The sequence below is a fragment of the Vulpes vulpes genome, chromosome 8, assembly GCF_048418805.1.
Source record: "Vulpes vulpes isolate BD-2025 chromosome 8, VulVul3, whole genome shotgun sequence".
In the NCBI taxonomy this organism is placed as follows: domain Eukaryota; kingdom Metazoa; phylum Chordata; class Mammalia; order Carnivora; family Canidae; genus Vulpes; species Vulpes vulpes.
In genome coordinates this window covers 2,302,679-2,314,140 of record NC_132787.1, presented here as the reverse complement: position 1 = coordinate 2,314,140, position 11,462 = coordinate 2,302,679, and the positions used below count along the sequence as shown (strand labels likewise).

General features: G+C 51.3%; 1 protein-coding gene across 1 annotated transcript; it reads right to left on the bottom strand.

Annotated features, from left to right (window-relative positions):
• Nucleotides 1-3,171: 3,171 nt before the first annotated feature.
• On the bottom strand, nucleotides 3,172-9,859 carry KRT4 (keratin 4). Its single transcript, XM_026000050.2, has 9 exons — nucleotides 9,374-9,859; nucleotides 7,544-7,758; nucleotides 6,371-6,431; nucleotides 5,916-6,011; nucleotides 5,199-5,363; nucleotides 4,816-4,941; nucleotides 4,164-4,384; nucleotides 3,878-3,912; nucleotides 3,172-3,769 (listed from the first exon to the last, which is right to left on the bottom strand). The coding sequence occupies exons 1-9, from the start codon at nucleotides 9,857-9,859 to the stop codon at nucleotides 3,582-3,584; spliced, it is 1,593 nt and encodes a 530-aa protein (XP_025855835.1). The 3' UTR covers nucleotides 3,172-3,581.
• Between the last annotated feature and the right edge of the window lie 1,603 nt (nucleotides 9,860-11,462).

Here is an 11,462-nt window from a genome sequence, read left to right as displayed (position 1 = left end):
GAGAGAGAGGCCGAGACACAGGCAGAGGGAGAAGCAGGCTCCATGCAGGGAGCCTGACGTGGGACTCGATCCCAGGTCTCCAGGATGACGCCCAAGGCCGAAGGCGATGCTAAACCTCTGAGCCGCCCGGGCTGCCCAAGAATAGTCTAATTCTTATTACATTGCCTAGGATGTTTGTTCATTCATTAAACCAACATTCGTTAAACATCTACGATGTGACAAACACACTGGCCTTGAAATATCAAAATGAATAAACCATTGTCCTGTCCTTACAGAATTCAAAGGCTAATGAATGGGTGGATGGATGGATGGATGGATGGATAGATTGAAAGATGGCGGATGATGGATACGTGAATGGCAAATGTTAATCCAAACACTTTCTGCCAAAAACCTCTTCCTAGCTCATCTAACTTTTCCTTTGAATTTTTGAGGACTGAATCCACACTTCTAGTAAAACAACCTGAAGATACAGAACAATTTTACCTTGACCCCAAGTCAACCAAGAAACCATGAGCAACAACCAGCCTGAGTCCTGGGCCCCATCCCAAGACCCTTCATGGCCAAAGCTCTACACTTCCAGCCTTCTCCCCATGGGCTGCAACTATAACTCTTCAGTCTCTACTTTCAACACAGCAAAAAGATGGAGCAGATGCTAAAATGACTTCTTCTCTCAGCCTGCTCCTTCCCTTTGTTCTGGGCTTCCCACTATTACCTTGCCCTAAGGGGTAGTAAAAGGGGACATATCCCCCATAGTTATTTCCCTAGATAGCTACCTCACTAAACCTTGACCATCACCCAAGACATGGTAGTGGACCTGCCTTATTTTGAGGTCCTCTGGTCTTAGAATCCAAAGCCTAGGTCCCAACAGTAGGCAAAATCCACAAGAAGCAACACTAAATAAACCCCTCTTTGCCTTATCCTTCAGTTTCTTTTTTTTTTTTTTTTAAATATCCTTCAGTTTCACCAGTGACAAAGGAGAGAGACTTCAGAAGTGTTGGCAAGAGTTTTCTGAAACCAGGAGGGCTAGACTGAGAGAACAAGGTCTTGGTAAAGGGAGAGAGACCTATGCAAATGAGGTCATTGCTTGGGAGCCTGGGAACCTGAGCCAAACCACCTGTGAGGTTATAGCCAAGGCTAGAAGTCAAGAGCTTGGAGAGTGGGGGTCAGAGCAGAGGAACCCAATAAACTGAGTTAAAGATCTGCCCACCCACACTGGGGGCATTACAGTGTGAGAAGTGATTTTAGGAGGCCTCAAGGTAAAGCATTTTGGATAGGGTAGAGAGTGCGGGGCCTTCCAAGGGGCAGGTAATGCAACCTGTCTCCATAGTTCCCTTGAACACAAGGAGCTGGCCAGATCCAATTCAAAGGATCCAAGAGAAGAGTGGTGCCTATTATCCCAGAAGTGGATTTTCCCCTTCGAATAGTCCCCTTTGTGTAGCCAGCCAGCTCCAAACCTGTATGGATCATGGCCAGGATCCACTCCCTTGAACTGTTTTGGTAATAGAGACCAACAGGAATGTCAACCAGAGTCTTCTTCATAGAAATAAAACACAAACATACCCACATCGCCACTTCCTACAATAACACTTTTTTTTTTCCAAAAGATTTTACTTATTTATTTATTCATAAGAGATAGAGAGAAGCAAAAACACAGGCAGAGGGAGAAGCAGGCTCCCTACGGGGAGCCGGGACCCTGGGAACCATGACCTGAGTCAAAGGCAGGGGCTCAGTGAGGCACCCAGGTGCCCCCAAAGACTTATTTATTCTAAGATACACACACACTTGATCCAAGTTTCCTGTAAATCATTTTATTCAACCCCACTCGGGGTGGCTACTTCCACACCTCCCTTGCTCAGAGGGCAGGAGAAATTTGTTAACCTGCCCCCAACTCCTCCATGTGGCCCATCACGACCTGCCCCTTCCTGGTAAGTGAACTTGAGAAGTCCCTCCCCTGCTTCTAACCTTTGATTCCTCCTCCCCACTCTGGGAACTTAGAAAGAACCAATTCAGCATTTTCCCCCAAGGGAAGGTGGCAGACTAGGGGGTGAGTCCCAAAACAGGAGGGGATTAGGGTGGGGTTTATGAGGGCAGCTGGGGAGCACAAGCCCCTGACATTAACCCTTTGCTGCCCTGCCCCCGCCGCCCTGAGCCTGCCTGCGGTCGGTGTGAAGGCCACATTGGCAGGGACTTGCCTGGGCAAACTGTGTGTCCTCTGTCTGCACACAACCAGGGCCCCGTGGGCACAGTGCTGGAGGGACTGGAGTCTGAATGAAGTGCCTGGCAGCCCCGGGTGGCAGGTACCAACGGGGTGGCCAAGGGAATGAGTGTATCCTGCATCTGCAGTGAGAGGGATTTGGGTCAGACCACATGGCAAGCTGTGCAGGAAACCTCGGCTCCTCCGGGTATCTTGGAAGTGGTCCCGTTATGGAAACAGGGTGTCCACAAAGGCTATGCCCAGATCCGCACCTCTGACTATCCTCACCCCATTCTTCATTTCATCAGTCATAACCTCCAGGGCTGCCCCCAATCAGGCCGCTTCACCCCCCATCACTCTAGCCCACCTGCCTCCTTTCCCCCACACCCCCATCACTCAGGGACAGCAGTATAGACATAACCCCGGATACAACCACCTGAGATGGCAAAGTGAGTCCAGCACGAAAGCTCTGTGAGAATGACAGGCTTCCACTCCTCCATCCAGCAGTCGGGACATTGCTGATTCTTGGAACAAGTTTCTGAGAGTCCAGTTTCTTGCCAGTCCAGTGGGACGGAGTCCTCTGCATAGTCTCATGAAAATAGGGAGGCCTTGCTAGACGCTGAGTGCAAAATCTCCATAAGCTCCCTAACCCCTCATTGCACATTCAGTAGAGGCCCTCGGCTGCCTCTCCTCAACCCCTCCCCTCCAGATTCCCTGCAGCCTCAACCCTAAGATGGTTCTGCTCTGATTGCCTTTCATTTTTATGCAAGTGCTGGCTACTTTGAGTTTGTGTCCCTGTTCCGTAGGCAGCCTTCAGGCTCCACACGCTGCACTCCTCCTTCAAATTAGCTGATGATCTTGATCTGTTGCAGGCAGATCCCTCCGGCCCCAGCCTCCTTTACTCCCACCTGAAATCTAGAGACTTCTCCCCAGGGAACAAGGACAATGGCTCAAGAGTGAATGACAAAAGCGTTTTATTAAAGATTCACCCAAAGACGGATAAAGGGAAAGAGGTGGATGGGACACAGCGTGGTTCCTATCCTGACTTGTAGGGCCAGTTGCTGCCAAGTGACAAGGGAGTTTGGTGCTCATGTAGAGGGCTATCTGGGATCATGGGCTGGCAGGGGGCATACATGACCCTGATGATTCTGGAGATGAAGCTCCCGATAGTGTTCTCCTCTGTCAGTTGACACCCCTCCCATTCCAGGTGTGTCACTAGGCCCAAATCGAGAAGAAGCTACCAAACTCCAAGAGGGCAGAGTCCACACTGAGGTGACTTTGGTATGATGAGCCCCAGAGAGGGAGGGTGGAGGTGGGGGTGAAAGAAGCACAGAGACACCAGGGCTGGGCCCAGCTGGGCTCAGGGGCTGCAGGAACCTTGTCTCCTCTATCGGTGGGATCTCTTGGTCAAGGTGGTGGTAGAGACGATCTTGCTGCCGGAACTGCCACAAACACCACCACCAAATCCAAAGCCACTTCCGGAGCCAGAGCCAAAGCCACTGCCCAGGCCAAACCCAGAGCAGCTTCCTAATCCTCCGCTGATGCCCCCGGCACTAGCGCTACCACCAACCACGGCTGCAGGAGAGAGGCAAAGGATACGGTTATTCAACAATACTGGCCACCAGGGCTCTCAGCCCAAACCAGGGGGAACAACCAGCTATCGCAGGGACAGAAGGAACTTACAGATGCTCATGGCACTCTGGCACTCTCCAGACATTCTACGGGGGAGAGAAAGAGCAGTGAGTCACAGTAGGACCCCGAGCCATGCTTGGCCCATAAGCAGCCCTCGAGCACCTATCCCATCCTTACGCAGCCAAATTAAAGGACTGCGTGTGAACCTGGTATCTACACCGCGCTGGATCGTAATGCACCTGTGCGGCGCTGCAGCAGATGGCCCAGCAGGGTGCAAACTCCTGGTGCTGGGGTCTCTCCCTCCCTCCCACTCCTGCTCTTGCCTTCCCTATCCCACCTGCTCTCCTCGCCCTCCAGCAGCTTGCGGTAGGTGGCGATCTCCACATCCAGGGCCAGCTTCACGCTCAGGAGCTCCTGGTACTCGCGCAGCATCCGGGCCAGCTCCTCCTTGGCCTGGTGCAGGGCGGCCTCCAGCTCTTTGTACTTGCTCTGGGCGTCTTTGAGGGCCAGCTCCCCACGCTGCTCCGCATCAGCCACCGATGTTTGCAGAGTCTGGCACTGTAGATGACAGCATTGAGCAGGCAATCATCAGTGTCCTGCTGTCAAGGCCCTGCCATCTATCCCCTGTCCTGTCCCGGTTCTTCCTGAGCTAAGATGTGAGGGTGCTGTCTGTCCTACTCCTCACCTGCTTTACTCTTATGCATTTCATTTACTCCAGCCAGGGCCCACCAATGTCCCCACCAGGCTGATTAGATGAAGATGAGCAAAAACCAATGAAGAAGAGACAAGAAACCTTATTTATGTGGGTGTCATATCAGGTTAAGTAGGGCATTGCTGAAAAGACCTGGGTGTGGCTTTTATAAGGAATCACAAATCCCCTGCATGCAAGCTCAGGATCTTCTGGCCCAATGCCTGATCTTCTTGTCTATTGTGTAGACCTCTCTTAGGCCCTTGACCTCGTACCATGGCCAGAAAATGGTGACACTTACCTGCTTCTTGACATTCTCAATCTCAGCCCGCAGCCTCTGGATCATCCTGTTGAGCTCTGAGATCTCATTCTTGGTATTCTTCAGGTTGTCACCATGTTGGTCAACGGAGATCTGGAGCTGCTGGACCTAATATCCAGGAAAACACAGGGAACAAGGGGTCAGAGACATTTGAGTAGGGTCTATTCTCAAGTGAGCTCAGTAATAGGCACAGGCGTCAGGGATAATATAAACTGTCAAGCAATCTCAAATCAGACCAGGATCAGCAATGCCTGGAAGGTCAATTCATCTCTGACTTCTCTTGGGCTTGAGATGATGATCACCTGCTCACAGACACCAAAAGCAGAGCCCCAGAAACCATCTCCTAAGAGATCCCTGACACGCACCTTGGTCTGGTACAGCGCTTCAGCCTCAGCCTTGCTCTTCTGGGCAATCTCCTCATACTGGGCCCGGACCTCAGCAATGATACTGTCCAAATCCAGGTCCCGGTTGTTGTCCAGGGACAGGACCACGGATGTGTCTGAGACGTGTGTCTGCATCTGGGACAGCTCCTGCAGGGAAAATGTCTCATGTCAGGTGCCCCAGAGAGTCTCCCCTAATCTCTGACACCAGAAATCTACTGTGGTCAAAAATCAATGCCACAGGCTCAGATGGAAGCAGAGCTGGCATCCCAGTGTGTAGGGAGGGGGGAGAATGGTAAGTTTCTATGTAGAAATCAACTGATTGGTGACATTTCAAGACAGAAAAGTAATGTTTCTAGTCTTTACTGCTCTCTGGGATCCATAAGCTACCCCATGTTAGTAGGTGCTCAGTGCATTAAACCAAAGGGAATGGAATAGATTCCTTTCACCAAGGAAATGCTAGACAACAAGAAACTCTATCCCATGCAACCTTCAGATCTAATCACCCCTCTAAGACAACATCTGGTTTTGAAAACCTCCTGGGTGAGTCTCTCACTTTAACTCTTTTGACCTATGACCTTGCTAAGAGCATCCTCAGCAAGTTAGGGAGCTGGGGTCCTTTCAAAGAACTGTGAATTCCCACAACATATCTGTGAAGATATGGGATTCCATTCTTCCAATGCAGGGGGATGGAGTCCTCACCGCAGCAAAGAGGACCCTTAAGAAGTTGATCTCATCATTCAGAGCATCCACCTTGGCCTCCAGCTCCACCTTGTTCATGTAGGCAGCGTCCACATCCTGCACAGGAGACAGAAGAGACAAGGTACAGAAATTACAATAAGGGCAGGGGAGTGTTAAGTGATGCACAAAGGTAGTCTCGGCACCAGGCAAGGTGGCAAAGGACTAATCATTTGACATACTCTGCCCTAAAGCCAGCTGCAGAAATGGAAGTTAATTATCCAAATGGACTTTTTTCCCCAACCTCAATTCCTTGGGGTGTGGTTCAGTTACCCACTCCTTTGACCACATAGATCTGGATAGTACCAAGTGGGGTAAAAGTGAGGCCAGGATGGACCAAATCCATGGTTTAAACCAAAGGCCACTCCCAAGGGAAGGGGCACCCTCACAGCCTCTCCCTCCCCTCCTTCCTCTCTTACCTTCTTGAGGACCACAAAGTCATTCTCTGCAGCTGCACGCTTGTTGATCTCATCTTCATACCTGGGGGTAGGGATGGGAAGGAGAAGACAGACGCCCCACAATGAGCTAGTGTTTCCCGGTTCTCTTGCTGCTACGTTTCAAACACCTAACTGGATGCCTGGGTGGTTCAGTGATTGAGCAACTGCCTTCAGCTCAGGGCGTGATCCCGGGGTCCTGGGATCGAGTCCCACATCAGGCTCCCTGCATGGAGCCTGTTTCCTCCCTCTGCCTGTATCTCTCATGAATGAACAAATAAAATATTTTAAAAAAAAAACACCTATTTGGACATATCCAGGTAATTGGCCACATTTTCTCATTTTCATACAAATATTCATTCAACTTACATTTATTAATTACATATATGAAATACTGATCTAGACCCTGGTTTATTCAGAGAAGTGAAAATCAAACTATAAAGACCGTTTTCAAGAGACAAGATGTGAGGAGGACAACCAGCCACAACCTGGTCGGTTTTATTTCTATAGAAGGGCCATCTGTTTGGTGGATTGAGTTCTCGAGGATGCTGCCAACACTCCAGCTCTCTTTGGTGTGAGAGTGAATTGAGAGAGGAGGTTGGCATTTTCTCAGCCCCATCCCATAGTGAGCATAATAAGAGCTACTGTGCATTAAATGCTCATTATATGTCCAGTGCTATGCTACCTGCTTTCTCAATCTCATTTAATTTCATCTAATTCTCAAGAACTAGAGTTACTATCCTCATTTTAGAGATAAATAAGAATAAAGCTCAGAGAGGTTAAGCAAGTTACACAAAAGCACAAAGCTCGTAAGTGGAGGAATCAGTATCCAAACAAGGTCCATCTGTCTACAATCTGTGTTCTTCTGACCATGCTGTCCACCACTTCTCATCTGGATGGTCTCTGATCTTGTATACGGCAAGCCCAACTCCCTGAATGTATCAAGAATTTTCTACTTGGGGCAACTTAGGGTTACTGGGCCTCCCCTCATTAAAAAGGGCCCATGTAGATGCAGGGGAACAAACTAGAAAACCTTTCTGACCCTTTTGGAATCTCTTCAGAGCCTGGGATTCTAAATGACTGGACAGGAGCCCAGGGACCCTGGGGCATGGCTGGGCAGACTTTTTCAGGTGGCATCCCTCTATCCTCCACACATACTTGGTCTTGAAGTCCTCCACGCTGTCCTGTGTGGTCTTCAACTCAGACTGCAGGCGTCCTTTGTCATTGACCAAGGTATCCAACTGCTTCCTCAGGGCACTGATGTAGGCCTCAAAGAGGGGCTCAAGGTTTTTGCTGGATGTGGTGGTCGTCTGCTGCTGGAGGAGGCTCCACTTGGTCTCCAAGACCTTATTCTGTTGCTCTAAGAACCGCACCTATGTTTTAAAAAGGCACCAATCAATGAGGGCCTGAAGCTTTGGCAGGAGGACCAGCCAAGGCCACCCAGGTCACCCAAGAGCCATGCAAGCAGGGCCACCATGTTGCAACTCCAGGCACCATCCACTGGGGTCAACATGGTGGTGCTGCTCCGAGGCAGCAAATGGGCCACACGTGTTGTAGAAGATGGAGCAACAGCCAGAGCAATAGGGCCTGACTATGTAGCAAGTATGTCCTCTTGACCACAGCGATCCAGAGACCCTGGGGTGAGGTGCCGACAAGAACATTGACCTTCTAGGAAATAATAAAATAAACAAAACTAGGAGATACAACCACAGTCTGGGGACTCTCGCATTCAAAGTGATCCTGACCCAAGGCAAAGGAGTGATAAATTCACTGACAACTTTTTAAATAAATGGACCTGGTGTGTCTCTTTTATAAACCTGTGCATGATTGAGTCTAAGTAGTTAAGATCAAGGCCCAAGACACATTCTGAGTCTCAGCCAGGCTCACCCTGCAAGGGGACTTCCCGGAACTCTCCCTCTCTCTGTGAAGACATCTAACCAGATAAACCAGGGTAGCAGCTTAGCTTAGCATGATATTCCCACTTTATGTGCTTCAGAGCTGAAAGGAAAGCAGGTCAGGGTGACCGATCACACTTTGAACCCAAAAGGTGAGATGAGGGGAGAGGAGACAAGGAAGCACCAAACCCGGGGTCTTGCTTCTATATCTGTATGTCCTGGAGTCACCACACATAAAGCCTCTTTAAGCTACTGAAGGTTTACTCGACTATCCAGGAGAGCAAACACTTCCACTCAGTCACTTCGAGACTCTTTAGTCTTGCCCCACACATCTTAGAGGACTAAGACTGATGCACGAAGAGCCAGGGCATCCTTGGCTGAGTGGCTATACTCATCCACTCACTCATTAATCTCCAGGTGACTCGGTAATCGGGGCTGAGCTGCTTGTTATCATCCATCCTATTGCAATAGACACTGCATGGGAAAGGATGTTGGATCACAAAAAGCAAAGGAGACACCCAACCCCTCCTCTCTCCAAACAGAATCAGAAATGAGCAATTTTGCCCAGAGTCAAGAGGATGAAGGAGATGACCCTCCAAGGTCTTATAGGAACCCAGAATCTGCCATTGGCGATGGTCCCTTTTTCGTTTGGGAAACCAGCCTGGTTTTCTTCTGCTCTGACGACAAAAGTGCCAATAGTTAAATTACTATCTCAACTATGATTAATTTTAGTTAATTATTAAATTATTAACCATGCTACTTCTGAAACAGAAAATCTGAGAAAGAGCAGGGAAATAATGAACCCACTTTATCGCTGGGATGCCTGGATTCAGAAAAGCTGAGCGACTTGCAGAGTATCACAAGGCACATCTAGGAAGACTCCAAACATCGCGCTGGTCTGAGCAGCCTGCCTGCCCACCAGCCACTTCCCAAGAGAAAGACTTGGGGGAAGGACCCCCCCTTTAACAGCTGGAACACAGAGGCCCAGAGAAGCTCAGTGGTTTGCACCCCTGCGGCAGGCCCAGGTCTGAGATCCCAGCACTCGGGAGCCCGGGGCTTCGGCTTCGAGCACCTGTGGCCGAGGGGAGCTCACCTTGTCGATGAAGGAGGCGAACTTGTTGTTGAGCGTCTTGATCTGCTCGCGCTCCTCCGTCCGGACCTTCTGGATCTCGGGGTCGATCTCCACGTGGAGGGGGGTCAGCAGGCTCTGGTTGATGGTAACCTCCTGGATCCCTCCGGCAGGGCACACGGGGAAGCCAGGGCCACCCCGTCCACTGAAGGAACCCCCAAATCCACCACCGAAGTTGCCGGCTCCAAAACCTGCCCCGAAGCTGCCGGCACCAAAACCGGCAGCAGCCCCAAGGCCAGCGCCTTGGCGGGCCCCAGCCACGCTCATGGAGATGCTCTTCCTGCCCCCAAGGCTGTAGAGGCTCCTGCTGCCGAAGCCCCCCGAGGAGCAGCGGCCCGCGCCCCCAGACACAGAGGCCGAGCTGAATGCGGCCCGCCTGCCCCCTCCGACCACGGCGGAGCCGCAGCTGAAGGCCCGGGAGCCGCGGGTGCCCTGCTGTCTGGCGATCATGGTGCGGGGAGAGCGAGCTGGAGCCTCGAGGAGCGCCGGGGGCCAGGCCGTGAGTGCTGCGGCCCCAGCCCCGGCCTCTTATATGCGCTGGAGCAGCAGGGCTTGGTTGCAGGGGCATAAAGGGAAAAATCTGAAACATCTCTGGGCTTGGCCTTTGGCACAGGCCCATCCTTCTCGTACCTGCTGAGTATGTCACAACACACCTTCAGATGTCATTCCGAGGGCACAGTTTACAGGATCCCAACACACTCCTCTTCGGGAGAGCCTCAACGAGTGCCCCAGGGCCTCCTGAATCACAGGCCTCTGCCCAGGCCCAGCCCCTCGGGCCTGCCACCCAGCGCACCATCTCGGCAGCCTCCCTGCGGGCCCCCAGCTCCACATGAGATGACCTATCACCCGTCCTCTCCCTCCACGAGTCTGGAAGCAGAGGGCCTGGATTCCAGGGCATTGCCCACTCATACGTGCTCTGCAAACCTGAGCACGTCACTGTCTGGGGTTCAGTTGCTTCACCCAGAAATGAGAAATAATACGAATATTTGCCTTCACCCCCTCTCCAGATGCAGTGAGATTATGATCATTGTAAACTGTCGGAAGCTGCACCTATATTGATCACCAGCATTATTAATCCCCCATCTGCGCTCAGCCCCATGTGCACCTACAAAAGAAGAAATCCGTATTCCAGCCTATGAAGCCTCCCAAACCTAGATCAAGATTCACCTCGACCTGACACAGTTGTTGAGAACCTACTTCGTGCCCATTGCGGAGCTGGGGACTGAGGAACTCATAAGAAGGAACTCATGTTCCTTCTCCGGCCTCTGTTTGGGTGTCTGTTTGGAGGATTCTAGATCAGTGTTCTCCAGTCTAGGTCCCCGTCGGGCATGCCCCGCTGCTCCATTTGCTGCCCAAACGTTTGCTTGGCTTCCCCAGGACAGAGCATGTTCTGCTTTCCCCTAACGGTCTCAGCATTCAGGGCAGGAGTCTGTAACCCGTTTGGTGCTCAGGATCCCTTTGGCAGAGTAGCAAAACCCACGAGCACCTTCTCAGAGCAATGTTTTTAAATGCAAAGTCCTAGTTTTAAGCCCTCGCTTACATTCTTCTCCACTGGGTGGCATGGATCTGTGTTCAAATCCCACCTGTGGCCACTAACCAGCTGAACTCATTCAACCCATCCTCTCATCTATAAAGGGACACCTGCCTCTTACGTCCTCGCAGTGCCTGGCACAGTGTAGGTCAGTGGGCATTCATTCTTAGCCTGCCCAGACTTTGCCACTGCTGCTTAGGATGAAAAACTAGACAAATCTGCAGCCCTTCCCCGTCTTCTAAAGCCCTAATAAAACTGCCATTCCAAATCCGGGGAATAGCAGTGATCAGGGCCTGGGCAATTCCCATAGGCTCGAGCTGACCCTGACCACCTGGAAGCTGGCCACGACAGAAATGACCAGCTCTTCCCCCTTGCAAAGAGAAAAGGCAGGACCCATGGGGTGCAAAGAGGTAGGTCAGTGGATCCAGTTCTTGGGGATGGGGCTACTAGGAGGACTGGACTGGCTCGGAGCTCTCTCCCCTCCCCACTCCCACCCTCAACCCCTCTCCCGGCCCTCCTCTT